The sequence below is a fragment of the Cladophialophora immunda genome, assembly GCF_000835495.1.
Source record: "Cladophialophora immunda strain CBS 83496 unplaced genomic scaffold supercont1.2, whole genome shotgun sequence".
NCBI lineage: Eukaryota > Fungi > Ascomycota > Eurotiomycetes > Chaetothyriales > Herpotrichiellaceae > Cladophialophora > Cladophialophora immunda.
The window spans coordinates 4,662,451-4,681,373 of record NW_015622542.1 but is presented as its reverse complement, the minus strand read 5'-3'; the positions used below and the strand labels follow the sequence as shown (position 1 = coordinate 4,681,373).

Sequence of the window (18,923 nt, the reverse complement as noted above, 5' to 3'; positions counted from 1 at the left end):
TGAAGTCGGAAGAATTTCCGTCATTTTATGGGATTCTATGTTCAGCCTTTCGGGTCCGACTTCGGCTCAACGTCGCATTCCATTCTCCATCTCCATCTTCTCTTCAGAACGCATTGGATCTAGCGACGGCAACATAATAATTGGGCAAGAGGAGCGAAATATTTCAGCAATATACGCGCTAATTCCAAGACTCCTGCTGCCGGCTATATGCTCGTTATCGCTCTCGCTCCAATCCCCAAGTGTCTGAGAAACGAGCATGAACAACTGTGCCAGCAATAAGATTACTTTTTGTTAACAACTACAGATTACCACGGGCCATCTGCTCCCTTTCGATGGCCTCGAACAAAGCCTTAAAGTTACCGGCCCCGAACCCAGAGAAGTTGTTCCTCTGGATGATTTCGATGAACACCGTCGGCCTGTCCATTAAGTGCTTGGTAAAGAGCTGCAGCAAATACCCGCCCTCGTCGAAGTCGATAAGGATACCGAGCTTTTTCAGGGCTGCAAAGTCTTCGTTCAGCTTCATGCCGGCGCTTTCCAGTCTTTTCGACATGGTATCGTAGTAAGTGTCGGGAACACTGATGAACTCGATACCCCTCTCTTGTAGGTTGGTAACCGTGGTGATGATGTCCTCGGTCCTCAGTGCAATGTGCTGCACGCCAGCGCCATTATAGAAGTCGACATATTCTTCTATTTGTGATTTTCGGAGGCCCTTTGCTGGTTCGTTGATTGGCATTTTGATTTTCTCGTCAGGACTAGCCATCACTACCGACTTCAACGCAGAGTAGTCGGTGCAGATATCTTTGTCATCTACAGACCAGAATCTATGAAAGCCGAGCGTTCTTTCATAGTACTCGCAAGCGGCCTCCATTTCATCCCAGTCTTGGTTTCCTGGAGAAGTCAGTACAAGAACCCTCCGAGCAGTTCGAAAATCCGACTCACCAACGCAATGGTCAATAACAGCCAAGTCGACTGAGGGAAGGTACTTGGCGGTTCTCTCGACCTTTGTTACCGCTCGATAACCTGGCAAGAACGCTCCTTGATACTTTTGTCGCTCAATAAGAGTATGAATGGTGTCGCCGTACGTTCTGATCGACGCGATCTTCGTCGTCCCAAAATCGTCGCTCCTGCTCTCGGGTGCTGCAACGGAATACGCACCCTTTGCAACGGCCGCATCGTATACTGCGGCGACGTCATCCACCTCGAAAGCAACATCGCGAACTGCATCCCCGTGGGTGGTCAGATGATCGTGCATCTCCTTCAACAGAGCTCGATCGTCGGAGGAGAGCCAGGGGACCTTCGAGTCAGGGCCATGGAGTGGCGAGCTGAGTACGAAAACGACTTCTCCGTTTCGAACGACATGGGAGGCGACCACTCTCGAACCAGTTTCTAGCCCCCGGTATGCGATTCGCTCAAAGCCCATCCGAGAGACATAGAACGCTGCCGCCTGTTTGGCATTTCCTACCCACCACGCCACATGGTCATACCCTCGATAACTTGCAATCTTCTTGGGGGTATTCGGCAATGACTGCACCGGGGCCGTGTTGCCATGGATCGACTTCTGCCTGATTTGGTGAGGTGGGACGGGAGTTGGGGCCACAGCACTGGGAGCCATTTCGAAGGTGGTTTGTTTTCGGGAGCTGACAGTGGTGAAGAGGAAGGAGAGCCTGCAACATAGATCAAGGAACCGAAACTCAGTGTCGACAGTCGTCTTATACCATATGGAACTTCTCATCTGGCGCACAGAGGAATACCTCAGTTAGTGTGGGGACGGAGGGCACAAAGGCACCTCCGGGCACAACTTCCGGCAATAAGCGAACATTGCCTCAACAAACAAAGGGGTATTTCTGAGCGGTGAGACTCGTACAGCTGTATCTCAACTTGAAGATATCGTACCCGCTTCCTATCATACGACGCAAGGTTATCTTTCCGCGGCTGCACTGGAGTAACCTCTCGCTGATAAGTCAACCAAGGACCATCCCCCGGTCCATCGACTTTCTTGCTGCCAGACGCACCTTCAGAATGGCAGCCCCTGGACTCAGCGCGAATGACTTCAGCGTCTTGTCGGCACTGTTCGACCCAGAATCCTCACTATCAAGCACTGTACAAGTCGACAACAGCAAGCGTGACGACCAAACACACAGCAATCTGAGAAGGCTCCGGGAACAGGAACGACTTGCACTGCGATCAGTTAATCAGGAACAGCCCCAACAGACCGACGTTGAGCACTCTATATCTCAGTTGACGGAAATCATCACAAATGCACCCTCATATGCCTCTGCGTGGAACAACAGGGCGCAAGCACGACGAATGCTCGTGAAGGACGAAGACCTTCCCAGGAGCCCAGACATTGTGGCTCAGATCTTTCAAGACCTTGCTCAGGCTATCTCACTTTCGACTCCAACTGGACCCAACACAACCCTTTCTGGCTTTGATGCAAAGGTTCTTGCATCAGCACATACGCACCGGGGTTATCTCCTGCTTCTGGCAAGCAAGTCCGAAGACAATCAAAAGATGCTAGCGGCGGTGCCACATCTCAATGCCCTATCGACCGAGGAGCTCGAGGAGGCGGCAAGCCGGGAGCTTGGGATCGGAGGCCGTTATGGAAATGAAACCGCACGGCAGCTAGCGGTGAAGACCAACCCGTATGCAAAGTTGTGTGGATCAATAGTGAGGGAGGCGTTGACGAAGGAAATATCGGACTTTTACCAACCTCACATAGCCTTGTAGGGCAGTAATGCATCAGAGTCTAGGCAGCGCATATGCAAAGCATGCTTCTTAGACACCTGTGATCCCCAATTGTGAACTGTTCTCTCTCTTTCCTGTCCTCGACCTCTGCAGAGACACGACTGACAACAATGAGCGCGGAGGGAATCCGCCATATGACGTCTCTCCGAAGATAAGCGAACGAGGTCGTGTCACAAGGCCCGAACGAAGGTTGGTTTGGGTCGAGCGAGGACGGCATTCGCGGTCCGTGCACGTGCTGCTTTGTTTGTGTGTCGCTCCATGCATCAAGGCGGATTGTGGACTGTGGGATCTGTGTTATCGCTGATCAAGGAAGTTTTGCACAAGCCTAGGCACGCACCACGCATCCAAAGGACAGATGGAGCAGACAAACCAAAAAGAGCACGTCTGACGCGTCTGACAGCATCACGCCTTCCTTTCCTCGTTCTCTCACTTCGACCTCATCACAACACCACCCAGAAATATTTATCCACCTCTGTGTCGGTATCTCTCATATCTATGAGACACCTGCATCAGCTGAGCGGATCCCAATGAGGTGCACCAATGCCTGAAAATCAGTGTGTTGGCGCCGCTGTCAGCATGCGCACCTGGTCGATGGTCCTTCCGCAGGAGGTTGAGGGAGGGGTGTTTTTGGCTTGTGTGCTTCACACTCGTCGTGAAGGCTATCGGAAATGACGGCGACAGACACCCCCATTTTCCACATTATCTACCTTCTTTCGCAACCAGAGCGTGGTGCAGAGAGCGCACGGTTTGCCTGAGACTAGGCCTGAATACTCAAGAGGGTTGGGTTGCCTGAATAGCCCGCCACGATATGGCCAATCCCTCGACGAGGTCATGGTGGCAATCGCTGACTGTGTCTAGGCGCGGCTCCGGCACAACGGCATAGACCAGGAAACGGCGCCTGGTATTGTCTATCATGGAAGCTTTGCTCGTATCCTAGCGTCCAGAACGGCGCAATAACGCTCCAATAGGGTGGCATCTTGGGCGCGTGTCCTGACAGTGTGGTCAACAGGGCTTGCGTCAACGTGCCTTGCAGCACACCGTCTGTTCCATTCCAACACACCCTCACCCGAAAGGTACCTAAGATTCTCGGTAAATTTAACGAGGGATGGAATGGCAAAGGAATAATGCTAAACGACGCATGGGCATAAAGAGGGTTCTCGGCGCCTAGACGTTTTCTTATGGCTGCCTCAATGGGCAGACCAGAAGACAGACGAACCGCATTGAACTCTTCCTTCTTCTGACTACCTTCTGAGTTCAAGCGGAAACCATGGCCATCACAGTCGCCGTTGTCGGCATGGGTCCTCTGGGGCTCATGGCGCTGAAGAACCTCAAAGAGGATGGGTTTGAAGTGTCCGGGTTCGAGAAGCGAAGCTGGGTGGGCGGGTTGTGGAAGCAGTCGTACGACTCTATGCTCTCGGTCACGGAGGGGACAGTCTTCAACAGCAGTCGGTTCCGCGCCGCCTTCTCAGACTACCCCTTCTCAGACGCTGTGGACGACTTCCCCACGGCGAAACAAATCTGGCAGTACATGGAGAGCTACTGTGACCATTTTGGGCTGCGGCCACATATTCGCCTCCAAGCCGAAGTCAAGACATTCTCGAGAATCCAGGGGAAATGGGCCGTCGAATACGTCCAGGATGGAACCAGCCACACCGACTTCTTCGACAAGTTGATCGTGTCTCCCGGCTCCTTCGTCCTTCCGCGGTCCCCAAAGTTGAAGGACATTGCAAAGTTCAAAGGAGACGTCCTCCACGCTATACAGTTCCCTCACCCATCTCGCTTCCAGGGGCAGAACGTCCTCCTGGTCGGATTTCACGCGACCGCACAGGATCTCGTCGTTGAGTTGGCCCAACACGCCAAAAAGGTCTATCTGGCCCACAAGAACGGCTTGCTCCTGGTAGGTCATACTGTTGCTCCCCTCAAGTTCAGTGTTTATGGCGCCATTGCTAAATGTGTCACCCCCACAGATTTCTCGCTATACGGCAGATGGCAAGACCTTTGACCAAGCTCTAACTGTGTCACTCATGTTCGTCCAAGTCTTCATGGAGACGTGGTTCCCTAGGCTGTGGACATGGGCCCTCACCAAGTGGCTCACGGTGATGTCGAAAAACGCATTTCCGTACCAGCCCAAGGAATGGAACCTCACGCCGGCGCCGTCATTAGCCACGACAACCCCTTTGGTCGCCGATGCGGTCTACCCTTACCTCGAGAGCGGCTTCGCGGAGCCCGTGTCGGCAGTGCAAGAAATCATCGGACCAAAAGCCATACGACTAACCGGCGGGCGCGTGCTCGACGACGTCGACTCCATCATCTACGCCACGGGCTACGAGGCCGCCGTCCCTTGTGCGCCCAAAGAATACAACCCGTACCCGGTTGCCGACGAGCCGCCTGTCTTGTATCGCAACATCTTCCCCCTCCACCCGGACGCTGACGTGCGCAACTCGCTGGCATTCCTGGGGCAGGGCGCCATTGTCCCAGTCCCAGGCTTCGTGCAGTTCGAACTGGTCACCATGGCCGTGTCCCAAATCTGGCTGGGCCGCTCGCACCTCCCGTCTCTGGACGACATGCTCAAGTGGCACCGCGACCACCTCGCCTGGCGCCGCAGCCTGGTGCGCCGGTCCAAGTTCATGACGAACTTCTACGCGGTCTTCATGCGCACGCCGGAACAGCTGCGCTGGCTGGACCGCACGGCCGGCACGGGTGTGTTCGCGCACTTTGGCGCCTCGCCCTCCACGCTCTTCAGCTGGCGCGCCTGGCGCTTCTGGTGGAGCGACCCGGCCTTCTACCGTCTGTGCAAGACTGGCCTGTTCTCCCCTGCCATCTGGCGCCTGTTCGACATGGGCAGGCGTAAGCCCTGGGCCGGTGCGAAGAGGCAGGTCATCGAGGACAATAAGATCGCAAAAGCGAGGCGTGAGGAGAGGTTAAGGGCGATGGAGAAGTTGAAGGGCGCTGGAAAGCCGGTTTGAGTCCTTTCTTCGAATAGCAGTAGGACCAGTTAAACGGAATTTGCTGGCGCTTTGCCTCGTATGTGGCGCGTGGTAATGATCTTTTTCAGACTCGCAGGTCCTAATGGTTCTCGCTGCCAGTTCTGTCTCTCCTTACGTTCCTTGATTGCATGGCTTTGTCGAGAATCGTCCCATGTATCGAAGGCGGTCACGGAAAGAAACAACCGCCTATGCGGGTCTCCTGGCGCTGAACTGCTTGTATATTGACCGGAAAAAAGCTATATAGAATCCTCAAACGCCGCATGCCCTTTCCTGAGTCATTTTCTCGCTCCACGCAATCTAGCCAGCACAAATTCAGTTCGGAAACGATACACCCCAGCCGCATGGTGCCGATTTCGCGGCTCAATTTCTCAAGGCTCGCAATCTGTCTCCCAAGCCTTCTTCCAGCTTCGCCCTCTCTGCAGTCTCATTTGCCGGTAGCTCGTGTTCCGGCACATTCTGCTGCATTTCCTGGGACAGCTCAACCCCCGCTTCGTCGGCGACCCTGCTCATCAAGGCCTCGACCTCGCTCTGCCCTTCGACGCCGACTTGTTGACTCTCGACACCGCCCGCTACGCCTTCGTAATAGCCCGAAACCACGTCCAGATCTTCAAACTGTGACTCGAACTTCTCCATCACGGCCCCGATCTTTTCCAAGTCCATGTTCTTCAGCGCGGCGTCCATTCCCTTGACCGTCTGCGCCATCGACGCCGTCACCGTGCGCATGGTTATGGCTGTTTGGACACGGGCGGCCACGGCGTCGATTCGGGCAGCCAATGTAAGGAGCTGGATCCTTTGCTGCGAGTTGCGGACCGAATTCGTGGCGTACAGTCGGGCGATCTGGGGTTGGGGCGGGGTTTGAGTCAGGGCTTTCTTGAGTTTGGCCTGTTCGGCACGGGAGTCTCGGTCGGCTTTGGCAGCTTGCCTATTGAGTTGCTTGGAGGTGAACTGGCAGTAGGGTGGTCAGTTTAAGGGTGTTGGAGAGAGCAGTGGTGGTTGAGGCCAACCCGCCCGCAATCACTGGTCAGAGGGCAACCGTGCAGCTTCCAGGTCGATTGACCCAGTACTGAGAACATACCTTCAAGTTGAAAAGGGCCTTTTCGAGGCCAGACATTGTGATCTTGAGCGTAGGAATATCTCACAAGACCGACACACGACTGCTGTTCCTTGCGCGGATACGGCGGCTAGCCGTTCAGGCGAATTAGCGCAGATAGAGCGGTTAGCTGTATCAGGAGGTTGCGAGGGAAGAAGTGTCTTCAGATCTTGGTTCAGGAGAGGTCGGATTTGTGAAATATAGGCAGTAGCGGGAAAAGTGCGATGTAGGTGGTCTGGAAACAAATGATGTGAAGCCTGGTGCAAGTTGCAGCGAGGGCAGTGGATGACGATGGCGGGGACTTGCCAAGGCCCCTCTTCTCCGATGTTTAGCCGGAGAAGGTGTTGCGTATTCAGCCTCGTCAGTAACACTCGGTGGATACAAGCGGAGCCTTGCCAGTCAAATACATATCAAGAGAATGCACACATTCGCTCCGCTGATAGTAATCCGCAGCACATCAGTCGTGGCCTAAAACTCTAGTAGCTGAGTGACTGTGTGGCTTTGACCTGACGAATTCCATGCGCTTTTAGTTGTATGGATCGACCACACGAGAAGATTCGCCCCCCCCCTCTTTTTCTTGGGACAGCCGCGACAGCTTTGTTGCCATTACTGAGCCGTAAGTCTTTATACTTCTACGAATGAGCTCCCTTGAATAGCATTGCCTAGTCTCTGTGGTTTCCATCGTCTTTTTGTACGCTAATACTTCACCCTGTCTGTTTGTGGTATGGCCATTCCACTGCGTAGCCTTGCATTTCATGTCGTTCGATTCCTCATTGATTGTGAAATCCTATTCGAAGATTCCTTGTTCACTAATTGTATCAGTATGTCTCTGCCTCAGCCCCGGCATTCTACTGCAACCAACTGTCCCTGCTCGCAGTGGCTGCTACGAGCCCCCACTCCGGAATCCCTGCCTCTCGTTGAGCCCTCCGGAATCGTTTTCGGAATTTATTTGGTTTTTCCAGATGACGAGACACCAATTTTCCGTTCGCGTCATAGTACCAAATGTTTTCTCCATCGATATATGCAGGGACCGTGTCCTCAAACGGTCGCTGTAGAAGTGCCGTGCGCAGGATATCCCGTATGGCGGAACAATCAAATCCCTCAAGATTTTCGCAGAACTGCTCGATGTGCCGCCCACCCCAGAGTCTCCCCATGTTGGCTATGGCGAAGAGCATTGCGTCTAGGATCCTCTGTGCCGCTTTCTGTTCACAGTCCTCTTGGCGGTGCCGCTTCAACCGGAGGATCCCAAACCCGTAATCGTACTCGCCTGAACTAGTGAATTCGTGAAGAGTCGAGATAATGCTTGTGTGAAGCTTAACTTGCTTGCAAAGCAGAACGGCAGCGGCCAGCGATTTGCTAGCTTCCAAAGCGGAATGAGGCCTAACAGTCAGCATGTCCCTCAAACAGTCCACCCACTCCTGACAGAGGTTCGTCTCCCAGTTCAATACCAATGCTGCAGCAATCGCTTGAAATTCTCTCTCAGAATTCACAATCACATTGATCAACGGCTTAACGAAGACCGGTCGACCATAGATATCGGATAAAGTCGGCCCGATACCCTCATATAACACGGCGAAATCTTCGACTAAAGAAACGAAGGCATCGATGACCTTCGAGCGGAGGCTTTCTTGTTTGGTGATCAACTCTCCTAGCTGAATGAGGTTTCCGATCTCGCGCAAAGAGTGCTTAGGTCCTTCACGAACCTTTATTTCCAGCATTTCCGTCCAAGCTTCCACCACATGGGCCGGGAGATTTTGTTGTCCTTCAAGGCCGCTAATAGCAATTGCAAAATCATCTTTAGCGCCCTCTTCAGCACCCTCCAGAGGGGAATCGTAAAATCTCCGTGTAATTTTATCTATGGCCCATTCAAATGCCTCATTCACAAGTTCAAGCTGTCCTTTGAGAGCGCGGACAGCTTTCCTGGGGTAGATTGCGCACAAATCACGAATTGCATCAATGACATCCGGGTGAGGGGGATGGTGCCGACCCAACGTATAGTATATGCCAATCTCATATTTCCTTTCTGTGCAATCTACGCCCAGCATTTGTACGAACATCCTCAAGATTTCCACTGGTAGGCTGCGGTTTTGGTCGTTCAAGGCAGAGACTATGCGGCCCATTGATTCGGCCCAGTACCGTCGGTTTTGCTGTATGTGTGTGATACTCAATTGAAGGCATGTTCCCAACTTTTTGATATCGCCCGGCAGCAACTTGGAACAGTTTATATAGAATGGTATCTTCGGAGGAAGAGTCTCTCCTTTTCCAGAAATGGCATATTCAAAGTAGTCCAACACTTTAGTAACAGCTTCTGGATGAAGGTCAATCCGTTCCCGTAATATTTCATAAGAGCCTGTACGTGTGGTGCACAAATCATCGATCGCGAAATCAACCGTTTCTTTAGGAAGTTTTGACTGATTCTGCAAGATAGAGCACGCTGTTCCCCAATGACCTGTGTGACCAGGTCTCAGCCAGCCATCCAGCTCTTTGATGGTGGCATCGGACAAGTGTTCCTGACGTTCCAGGATATATTGTGCAACTTTTCGCTTATCTGTCTTTGATCGTATCTGCCCCATGAAGAATGCCTCGACATCTTCTGGTAGTTTCTTTTGACAGAGGATTGCTAGTAAGAGATTAGATTCCTTTAAATTCTCCACCACATCTTCGATAATACTAGGAGGTAATGGCGCCAGAATGTAGGAATAATTCGAAATATATTCGGCAATCCATTTGTTGTCTGCGGCAAGCTCCAATATGCGACGGATACTCTTCTCAGAGAGTGGCGTTCGCGCGGAAAATTCCTGGAGGAGCAGACTGACACTGATATTTTGTTTCTCGGGTTGGAGTGCTAGCTGAGACAGCTGGTCATAAAGAATACTCTCTGGAAATGCAGGAAAGGCACCAATACGGTTCAATTTCCCAAGGCCAATCTCTAGCAAGTTCCATTCTGCGAGTCTCTTTTGAATCGTGGCCCTAAAACTCTGCTCAATTCGGTGCTGGCACTCGCTCAAGCAGTGCATGGTCAGATGAATATGCTGTGTACCGACAATATCTCTTGGTTCTTGGTCCAGAAGTTTGAAGAAGTCATTTACGCATCTGGCGTCCGACAGACTGCCAGCGACGAACCTCCAGACAATTTCGTATCGACGGTTGTATTTGTGCCTTTGCAGATGAGCCTTGAGGCGATCGCCATCGCGAGCCAAATGTTGAGCTGCAAAGAACTCTTGGAACGTGAGATGAACGAAACTATGCCTGTGCCTCCGACTATCTTTCGCGCGGGACGAACGAAGAAGAGAGAGCTTCCGGAGGTTTCTTTCTAAGCTGAGAGGTAATTGGGTCCCACTTGTTTCCAATCGTCGAATGGCGGCGGTGATATCTTTGTCCGTAAACTCCAGGCGATCTGACTCCATCATGCTGATGGCTATCTCTCCCAGGACATCGCTTTCAGCCCGAACCAATCGCTCCAGGCGGGTCCCATCCTGCAGGGCATTAACGATATCAGGGGTCACAGGCTCGCCGTGGTCCACTTTGCCCAACTCTGGGATATCTTTGCGCCATAGTGTGCGTATAACAGCCTGATATAGAACCGTTATTCCTTGTGGACCAAGGTCCTCTTCTTGTGCATCCTCTTCTTGTGAATGCTCGTCCTCGTCTTGTGAATTAGGCTGTGGTGTAGCGCGCCTACCCTGAGGATCGCCCTCGCCGACCTCAGAGCAGGAACGCGGTCGACTAATGCTGTCGCACCCTTGTGCTATTGGAGACCTATGGGAGCGTTTCAGACGTTTGTTCTCACGCTCCGATTCAAGCTCTCCTTCAGGTGCGTCTCGCTTTTCAAGGTTACTTGCCTTCTGCCACTGAAGTTCGTTCCAGCTGTAGCAGATAATATCCAGGATGATAGGTAATTGAACGATTCCCTTGACCAATGGATGTCTTTCGATGAAACCCCGAATGTCAGCGGCCGTGCCATTCGGGACAATTTGAGTGTTTTCCAGATATGCTTCTATACTCTCCATGCTGAGCCCTAAAGCTTCGAGCTCGAGATCAACCGGTAAAATATCATGGTCGTAAGATCGTGATGTGATGATCACATCTGGTCGACCCATCAGCTTCTGGAGCAAGGCACGTTTACTCCGTGGCCAATGTTGAGCTTCGTCTAGACCATCCAGAATAATCAGGAATCTGGCATTCTTTTTGTTGGCACCTTCTCCTTCGGCACTTTCTTCGCCTAGAATCAGATTCGCCAGATATTTTGACATGTCGCTGCCATTCGCAGTAACGCGAAAGTATTCGTCAAACAACAGACTGTCCAGACTAGTAAAGTATTCAAGTTTGCGTACGGGGACTCGAACCACCAGGTCAAACATTAGGCGTAAGCTCTCATGCCAAGAGTACTCATACATGATGCGTCTGCATAGCGTCGTCTTTCCAACCCCTGGTCTGCCTTGGATAAAGATTCGTTTAGGTTTGATCTTCGTACCGCCCTCTAGTTCTCTTTCGTCAAAGAGGTTGTGTAACGGCACGGTTTCTCTCTCCGCATCTCTAGAAGTTGATCGTACAGCCACGGCCAGCATGGTGTCGTCTAAGCTTTCTGGTAGTATGTCTCCGGACACTCGTTGCATTGATTTGCGATCGATCATGGAATATAGATTCAGAACATCCCGAATGCCGTCTCTGGTTACGGGTCTGTCCATCATCCAGCCTTGCTTGGTGTTGATCAGATCATCCAGAGCTTTCAAAAGGATGACTTCTCGTTGGGTATGGTACTCCTCAGGTTTCAACGTTTCTTTTTCCAAGAGGATTTGAAATTCCTCAAAGCAGCCGCGCAAAGCCTCAATCAGTGGCCTGTTTTTCTCAAACGTTTCAAACATCAATAAGATCTTGAAGAAGAGGTCATGACGCCCAGACAGTTTTGGCTGATGCTCCTCTGTTTTTTGTTGGCCCTGATCCCCTGTTTGGAGTTGATTCTGCTCCTTTGTTTTCGGTTCATTCTGCTTCTCCATTTTAGGTTGATGTTGCTGTCTTAGCTCAAGCCGAAGCTGAGAAGCTTTCGTGTTTGCGAACTGCGCTTGCCACCGCAGCTCAGGACAATTTTCATTGTCGAAAAGAATGATGGGAATTGTGTAATTATGGTGCACCGTCTGATTTCTGAAGCGTAAAATCGCCATTTCGGTCAAAACATGGTGGAAATCGTCTCCCATGATTTGAGAGTACCGTTCCTGAACACTCCGGACTGCCTCCCGCAAGTTCTCCCAGAATTCAGCTTTGCCACTTTGTGATTCAGGTGCGCTATGTTCACCGTCTTTGCAGGCCTTGCAGACCTCGGTAATTGCTTCGGAGTATGTCTGGTTGTGGTCATTGTCCTTGAAGTTGCGCTCAAACAGCATGTACTTGGCAAGTAATTTGGAGTAGAAGACCAAGACATAGTCTACATTACGTCCATCTGATATCTTCGGTAGCAAGCAGATCTGATTTTCGATAATGTCAACACTTGCTCCTCGGTGGGCAGGGTTGATAACCGGGCCATATCCATGTGGTGATTTATCCGAATCCACATTGAGGCGAGCTTTCTTGAACCAGGAAATATAGTCTTTCACTACTTCTTGGTGTGCTTTGACTTCAGCCTTGTCGTTCTCATGGGCGTAGATTACGAAGAACTTGGGTGATTTTCGATAGACGCCAAGCTGTTGCAATATCACGAGGATCCTGTCGAACGCTTCCTGAACAAGCTCTGATTTAACTTCCTCGCTCAGAACCTTCTCATCAGTCGGTGTTGTCCCACCTTTAGCGTGGCTTACGGAGTCCATTGGTTCAGCCTGATCGGTGTCCTTTAGCAGGGTCTATCCGCTCGATTTCGATGCTGTTGTTTCATGGCCAACGCGCTCAGGACAAACGACAATCAATATAATGGAGAGAAGGTGATTCAGTGACGGCGACTTGGGCTTTGAAGACGTGTAAATGAGGGGCGAGTAATCATTACCCCGCCACCAACGCCAAATGCATCCGGGCGCTCTGCACCTGACTGCGCCCGATTGCATGCAACTGGACGCCACCAACACAGCCCTCGTTGAACCGACGTGGCTTGTGCAGAATATTTGGTCGAAATGTGATTTCACGCTGGCACACAGGCATTCGTCAAAACGATTACTATGGTAGTCCAAACAACCCGACATAAGGCTGCCGCTGTCCCTGACCAACATGTTGAGCGGCTGAAAGCAATCACTGGATCGAGAATTCGAAGCAATTTCAACAAGCCGTCCCTGAAGTAAATTCACTGATGGGTGCATCCAACGACTTATCAAGCCAGTGGCAGAATCCTAAAGATATTCTCTCTCTTCTTCTCTTGATTGGCGGCGACATTGTCCAAAAGGCAATTGCACAGCTGTTCGGAGTCTATGTTGAATTGGTCGAGGGCGGACCGCGTATTTACCTTACGCCCGTCGCGTTCTCCTTCGGCTGGGTTGGCTATGCCTTCATATCCCTAACCTCCGTCGTCGGGGACAAGCAGCTGATGCCCTCTGATGCAGAGACTCAAGCCATTGTCATTAACTGCAGCAGTGGGTACTCGCGGACCAACCGCTCCTGGCTATTAGCGCGTATCATCCGCGACCACGAGCTGAACGTAGAGGACAAGAAGGGCCCTGAATATGAGAAATTGAAGGACCCGTGGTACAAAAAGACAGCCGGCCTACCCCAGGACGCCGAGCCGCCTTTCGTCTCACTACGCATCGACATCTTCGACCTCGAAGGAGAATCAGGCCCGTCCATCGACTTCGTCTGGGCTCTCAGCTGGCTGACGATTGCCGCCCAGCTGGGCTTCTCGATCATCCCGCTGGCACTATACGATGATTGGGCCATCTTTCTGGTCACTGCCGCGGGCACGCTACTCGCTCTCTTGACCGGCAGCCTGCGTCAGTGGAACAGGGAGAAGTGGCCTGGCCGGAGGCTGAATAAGTCTGAGAAACGTGCCAACAACCGACTGGACAAGTGGAAGAAACAGTCTACATCAGCTATGGCCTCTTCAGACCCAGAGGGAGGTACAGGCGTAATCTCTAGGTTTCCCCCTGTGACGCCATCATCTCGCCAGCCTCAGCCTGACCTTCAGTCCAACTCTAACCCGAGGGAGAAAATTGTCTGCCTCACGCGCGGGGGCGGTTATCGCTATGCCATGATCCTTCGCTGTTCCAAGTTAGCATGGGACCTCGAGACCCTTGCTACCGCCACCTCCGAGTCCCTCCCAGAAACGTCTTGGTGCCTCGTAGGCCTAGCCGCCCTGTGGATCTGCCTCCTCATCTCCGTCTCCGGGCTCCAGTCCAACACTTGGTACTTGCTCCTCATTGGGGGCGTGGGCATGCTGCAGAACATATACGTGGCTTCGGCCCGCCGCGACCCGGCGGCCCTGGGCCTGAAGATGAAGCCCTATGAGAAGAGAAAGACGATTATTGGTTCACAAGTGGATGAGAATGAATTCTGGCTCAAGCCCAGCCTAGCGGAGCCGCCGGACGACGAGCTCGTGAGAGAAGGGCCACCGTATCTGGAGCCCTGGAAGACCGCCGCTGTGCGAGGCGCGATAAGAGAGCTGGAGAAGACAATACCGAAAGCCGGCATGGCGCTCATGCCAGAGTTCTTCCCCGCGTTGTTGAGGATGGAGAAAGAGAGGTACAGGGACGCGAAGGAGACGAGGTTTTGGCAGTTGATGTTTGACAACAGGTTTCCAGCCGCCGAATCGCCCACGACAGACGAAAAAGCCGGCTCGTTACATTGAAATGCAGGACAGTAATACCTACTATTCAAAGGGAATGGATGACTTGGGTGTTTCTCATGATCTATTCCTGCCTATTAACCTCCGAGTGTTGTGGATGCGACTTCAATACTCAACACTATTCAGCCCGCTCGTCGACTAGCTATCCCATCCTGGAGAATTTCCCCTTTCCATTGATTTCTGTCACGGATTAACGATCGAATCTACGAGGGCGGCTGCGTTGGCCAGCGCTTCATCTGCATATCGGTATCCAACCAGCTGCACGCAAATAGGCGCGTCTTTATAATCTTCGGGTCCCGTATCTGTAAGGTGAAAAATGTCAGCAGCTTGTCAATCTCGACGAGAGGGGGTGATTTGCATACAAAGGCTATACATGCGAGCATCTTCCTCGCCGTATTTCGCATTGCTGGGCTCATCCGCGACGTCAGACTCGCAGACCGTATCAACAGGGATGACGACGGCTGGGTAGTCGAGATAATTCCACAGGCCGGTGTAACTGGCCGTTGTCCATTTGTCCAGGGGCACGGCGGTGTGCTGGGCCGGCGGCATCAAGATGGCGTCGATGGCGTTGTCTCGGAAGAGCTTGAGGTAGTTGCGTGCTGCTTCTTGGCGACGCACGTTGAGGGCGAAGAACCCGCGGAGGTCGGTGCCCGGGAAGGTATTGATGCCAATGGCTTTGACTGAAGGAACTTCGGGCTCGCCCGTTCGTGCGAAGAGCTCAAGGTAGTTCTTAAGATGGAAGGATTTCCGTTAGATCAATTTCCCAGTTTAGCACCCGTGGACCACATCGACACTTACTTCGCTTCCCAACAACGTCCAGTACTTGATCAGGTCGATATAGTGGTCTTTGACATTGGGCAAGACAAGAGGAATAAGCTCGATATTCTCGTTTGCTCGGAGAAGATCCGCTGCCTTTTCGAGTCCTCGTCGAACCGGTGGTGAAGGCGTGTAGATACCGTCGTCCAGGACGAGGCCTATCCGAAGCTTTCGCTTGGGCTCGAGATTCACCCACGGCACAGAGATCACAGTGCTGTCATACCGCCACGTTCCCGCCTGCATGGTGGTTTTGAGGAAAAGAGCAACATCCCGGAGAGATGTCGCCATGGGGCCCGCCGACGAGCGCACCCCATCCGTTCCAGGGGTGGTGAGGTCCCTCACGCCCCCGTGTGGCACCAAGCCGACACTGGGTCGAAATCCATAAAGGCTGTTGCAGAGCGAGGGGATCCGAATGCTCCCGCCAATATCGGTACCGACACCAAGCACGCTACCCCGAAGGGCAAGAAGGGCGCCCTCGCCGCCGGTGCTTCCACCTGCCGTCAACGCCGTGTTGCGAGGGTTCAAGGTCCTGCCGAAGACATTGTTGTCGCTATCGCCGGTCATGATGGTCTGTGGAAGATTGGTCTTGCAGTAAAGCACAGCGCCCAACTCCAGCAGCATGGCGGCGGTCCCACTGTCCTCGTCCGCTGGCTCGTTGACAAAACACGCCAATCCGGTCGACGTATCGTACCCCGCGACCTGGAAGCTGTCTTTGAGCGAGATTGGGAGGCCGTGGAGCGGGCGGAGCGGCTTTTGAGGATTCTGTTGCCGTTCGCGATCAAGTGTGCGCGCTCGCTCGATGGCTTTGTCGAAGAAAATCTCGGTCAGGCAGTTGGTCTGTTGCACCGATTAGTCTCGATGCCTCGATGCCTCGAGACGAAGAAGAAGTCTACCAACCAGCTGATGAGCAATGGCTGCCCTCTTGCAGAAGGCGACCGTGACCTGTTCCGCGGACCAAACTCCATCCTTGAGCTTCTCCAGAAGCGCGGTGGCGTCAAAGTCGGAGGTGATATGGCACTCGGTGTCGCTCAAGATGCCACACGTTGGTGGTACCTGCATGAGGTTTGTGACTCCACGGTATCGATCTGAGGGAAGCAGCCATTCTTTGGGGATCTTGCTCTGGCGTTCCAACTGCTTCTCCACCGCGATGATTTTGTAGTTCCTGAAGACCTTGGCCATGCTGTTCGTTTCCTTCTTCCGAAAGTGCGATGGGCTAGTGCTTGAATGCCTCTGCTATAGATTGGACGGCCTCTGCGGCGTATTTATATTTCTCTCGTGGTACAAAAAGCACTTTGCAGGGAGGAACTAAGCATTCAACTCCCTTCGTGAATTCGCCGGTTCCGGTTCTAAAAATGCTCATGCTGCTGAGATGACAGTTGGATTCAGGCCCGACAACGACTCCCGAGGACCAGCCCCTATACCTGTCCCGTCATCGCGATTGTGGGAATGAGTCGATAGTGGGTATTGGATCATGCTTATTGGGTATCTGTTGTAGGGCTGCGTGGATGGTACGATCCTGGTGGCAATATCTCAATGGCACATCCATTGGCATCTCCTCGGTACGGGGTAGCATTGGGTCTGCCGTGTAACAAAATTCCAGATCTCTCATCCCTGGGTCTGTGTCGAGTTCCATAGAAACGATCTGAAACAGTGGAAGTAAACCCTCCGGTCAACGTTCCGGTCGACTGTGGATCAGCGGCGCATCGGCAGCTTGGCAGCTTGGCAGCATGAGCACGGTAGAATGTGCTCAGCCCTCACATTGGGACCAGCCCCAACCATCCTGAAGAGACCGAAACTACACCACTCTTTCCGTCTTCATACAAGTGGCCAGGTATTCATAGCCACAGCGCTCGTAAGAATCGCAATGATGGCAGTGTAAACTATACCACTCAACGAAAGATCGAGTCTGACGCTGGTGCTTATCTGATTCCCTGTCGAAGCGGCTGCTGTTGCTACACCGAACATGGCTGCAGAGGTTTCGCCTGTGCCAACTGCAATCGTCGTAACGGCAGAAGCAACCGCCACTGCCCCTGGCACCGAGTCTGACCCTGTCGTGATTTCGCGGATGGTGGATGAGGTTGCGTTGAAGACGGTCTGGGCCAGCGAGATCTCGTTGTTGGCCAGGTCGTAGACCACGTACGCGGAGCGCAGAAAGGTGTCGCCGAGAACGGCGGTGCTGGATGAGCCCAACGGGGCGAGGCCCAAGATGCAGGCTTCCTCGCCGTTCTCGAAACTCAAGGGTTGCCCGTTGCTGCTGGCGGCGGTGCCGAGAATCAATTCGTCAAACGGCACCTTGATTGTCTTCCCAGAGAAGGTAAAGTCGATGGTGTTATCGGAGCTGCTGGAACCCCCGCCACAGGCGACGTACGCATAGCCCTCTGAGGACGAATAGGTGGCGTCCATCTGGCTGTAGATCTCCTCGGCCAGCGCGTCGGGAAGGTAGCTGAGTGTCGAGCCGCTGTCGAGGACCACGCCGGTCGGCAGAGACGAGGACGAGGAGAGATCCGTCCCGTACACTGAAATGCCGGTGAGGGCGACGGCGAGCTCGGAGTAGCCCCCGTCTGATTTCAGAACAGGAATTGTGGCCAGCTCGCCCGAGTACTTGTCTGTATCGACCCCGCCGAACAGAATCTCTCCCGTGTTGGCATCCAGATCATTGAGCCAGAGAGAGTAGGCGTTGGAGGAAATCTGACCGGCAGCCACCAAGGCCTGGGGCAAATTGGCATATGTGGAGCCTGTTGTTCCATCTTCACTTTCGTCTGTCATGTAGCCAATGCCCATAACATTGTTGTCGGCTGTCGAGGTCTCCCCAATGCCGAATTGGAAGGAATCCAGCGTGACGCTGCCAAAGTGAAGGGTGTCTGTGGCGTAGATGCCGGAAGCACTGGAGCCATCAGCGTAGGTCAGGTCAAAGTTGGCGTTCGCAAACTTGTAGGTCGAAGAGGAAGTCCGGTCGTATGTGCCACCTTGGCAGACGTCTTCGCTGGACTCGCAGTACGTTGAGTTGGCTTCATTGACCCATAGGTCCGAGCTCCCTGTATCGAGCTGGACGCGAAAAGATTGCTTTGGAGTTCCGAGACTGATGTTTGCATAGTACAGCGTTAGTTCGTTGTCTAGTGTGGCTTCCACAGTTCCAGTCCGCCGCCTTAGCCGCGCGCGGTCACGCGTGAGGACATCTGGCACCGAATTTTTTGCGATCGGAAGGCTCAAAACTCGAGGGCTCGACCGCACAGCAAGTTGAATCGAAGATATCAAAGAAGCGGACAATGCAGTAACAGCCACAGATGCTGTCGACAGTCTCATCTCTGGAGGCACAAGGTAGAATGGCTGGGTTAGGTCAGCATGAGCCGAGAAGAGAAATTAATAGCAGCTGCAGTTTTGAATGGCTTGTGGAAAGGTAAGAGGACAAGTGGTAGATCTATATGTACTGCGAATAGGCTCTCCGTAAATAAATGCATGTACAGTCCGGGTATAGAAAGCAGATAAAGAACGTGGGCAGCGAGAAACCGAGTGCTCAAAAGGTGACCGA

General features: G+C 52.8%; 7 protein-coding genes across 7 annotated transcripts; 3 read left to right on the top strand and 4 right to left on the bottom strand.

The window, feature by feature from the left end:
* Nucleotides 1–139: 139 nt before the first annotated feature.
* On the bottom strand, nt 140–1,697 carry PV07_03889 (4-hydroxyphenylpyruvate dioxygenase). Its single transcript, XM_016390649.1, has 2 exons — nt 940–1,697; nt 140–888 (listed from the first exon to the last, which is right to left on the bottom strand). The coding sequence occupies exons 1-2, from the start codon at nt 1,610–1,612 to the stop codon at nt 299–301; spliced, it is 1,263 nt and encodes a 420-aa protein (XP_016252551.1). The 5' UTR covers nt 1,613–1,697; the 3' UTR covers nt 140–298.
* Nucleotides 1,698–1,885: 188 nt separating this feature from the next.
* On the top strand, nt 1,886–2,773 carry PV07_03888 (uncharacterized protein). Its single transcript, XM_016390648.1, has one exon. The coding sequence runs from the start codon at nt 2,020–2,022 to the stop codon at nt 2,725–2,727; it is 708 nt and encodes a 235-aa protein (XP_016252550.1). The 5' UTR covers nt 1,886–2,019; the 3' UTR covers nt 2,728–2,773.
* A 280-nt stretch (nt 2,774–3,053) lies between these two features.
* On the top strand, nt 3,054–5,806 carry PV07_03887 (uncharacterized protein). Its single transcript, XM_016390647.1, has 2 exons — nt 3,054–4,642; nt 4,713–5,806. Exons 1-2 carry the CDS (start codon nt 4,013–4,015, stop codon nt 5,709–5,711), a joined length of 1,629 nt encoding a protein of 542 aa, XP_016252549.1. The 5' UTR covers nt 3,054–4,012; the 3' UTR covers nt 5,712–5,806.
* On the bottom strand, nt 5,769–7,073 carry PV07_03886 (uncharacterized protein). The gene is made up of 2 exons (XM_016390646.1): nt 6,808–7,073; nt 5,769–6,677 (listed from the first exon to the last, which is right to left on the bottom strand). The coding sequence occupies exons 1-2, from the start codon at nt 6,841–6,843 to the stop codon at nt 6,093–6,095; spliced, it is 621 nt and encodes a 206-aa protein (XP_016252548.1). The 5' UTR covers nt 6,844–7,073; the 3' UTR covers nt 5,769–6,092.
* A 6,020-nt stretch (nt 7,074–13,093) lies between these two features.
* Nucleotides 13,094–14,581, top strand: PV07_03885 (uncharacterized protein; the record flags this gene model as incomplete). The annotated part of the gene is made up of 1 exon (XM_016390645.1): nt 13,094–14,581. One exon carries the CDS (start codon nt 13,094–13,096, stop codon nt 14,579–14,581), a length of 1,488 nt encoding a protein of 495 aa, XP_016252547.1.
* Nucleotides 14,582–14,620: 39 nt separating this feature from the next.
* On the bottom strand, nt 14,621–17,092 carry PV07_03884 (uncharacterized protein). Its single transcript, XM_016390644.1, has 4 exons — nt 16,292–17,092; nt 15,377–16,231; nt 14,941–15,307; nt 14,621–14,880 (listed from the first exon to the last, which is right to left on the bottom strand). Exons 1-4 carry the CDS (start codon nt 16,571–16,573, stop codon nt 14,762–14,764), a joined length of 1,623 nt encoding a protein of 540 aa, XP_016252546.1. The 5' UTR covers nt 16,574–17,092; the 3' UTR covers nt 14,621–14,761.
* Nucleotides 17,075–18,697, bottom strand: PV07_03883 (uncharacterized protein; the record flags this gene model as incomplete). Its single annotated transcript, XM_016390643.1, has 1 exon — nt 17,075–18,697. One exon carries the CDS (start codon nt 18,695–18,697, stop codon nt 17,210–17,212), a length of 1,488 nt encoding a protein of 495 aa, XP_016252545.1. The 3' UTR covers nt 17,075–17,209.
* Nucleotides 18,698–18,923: the final 226 nt, after the last annotated feature.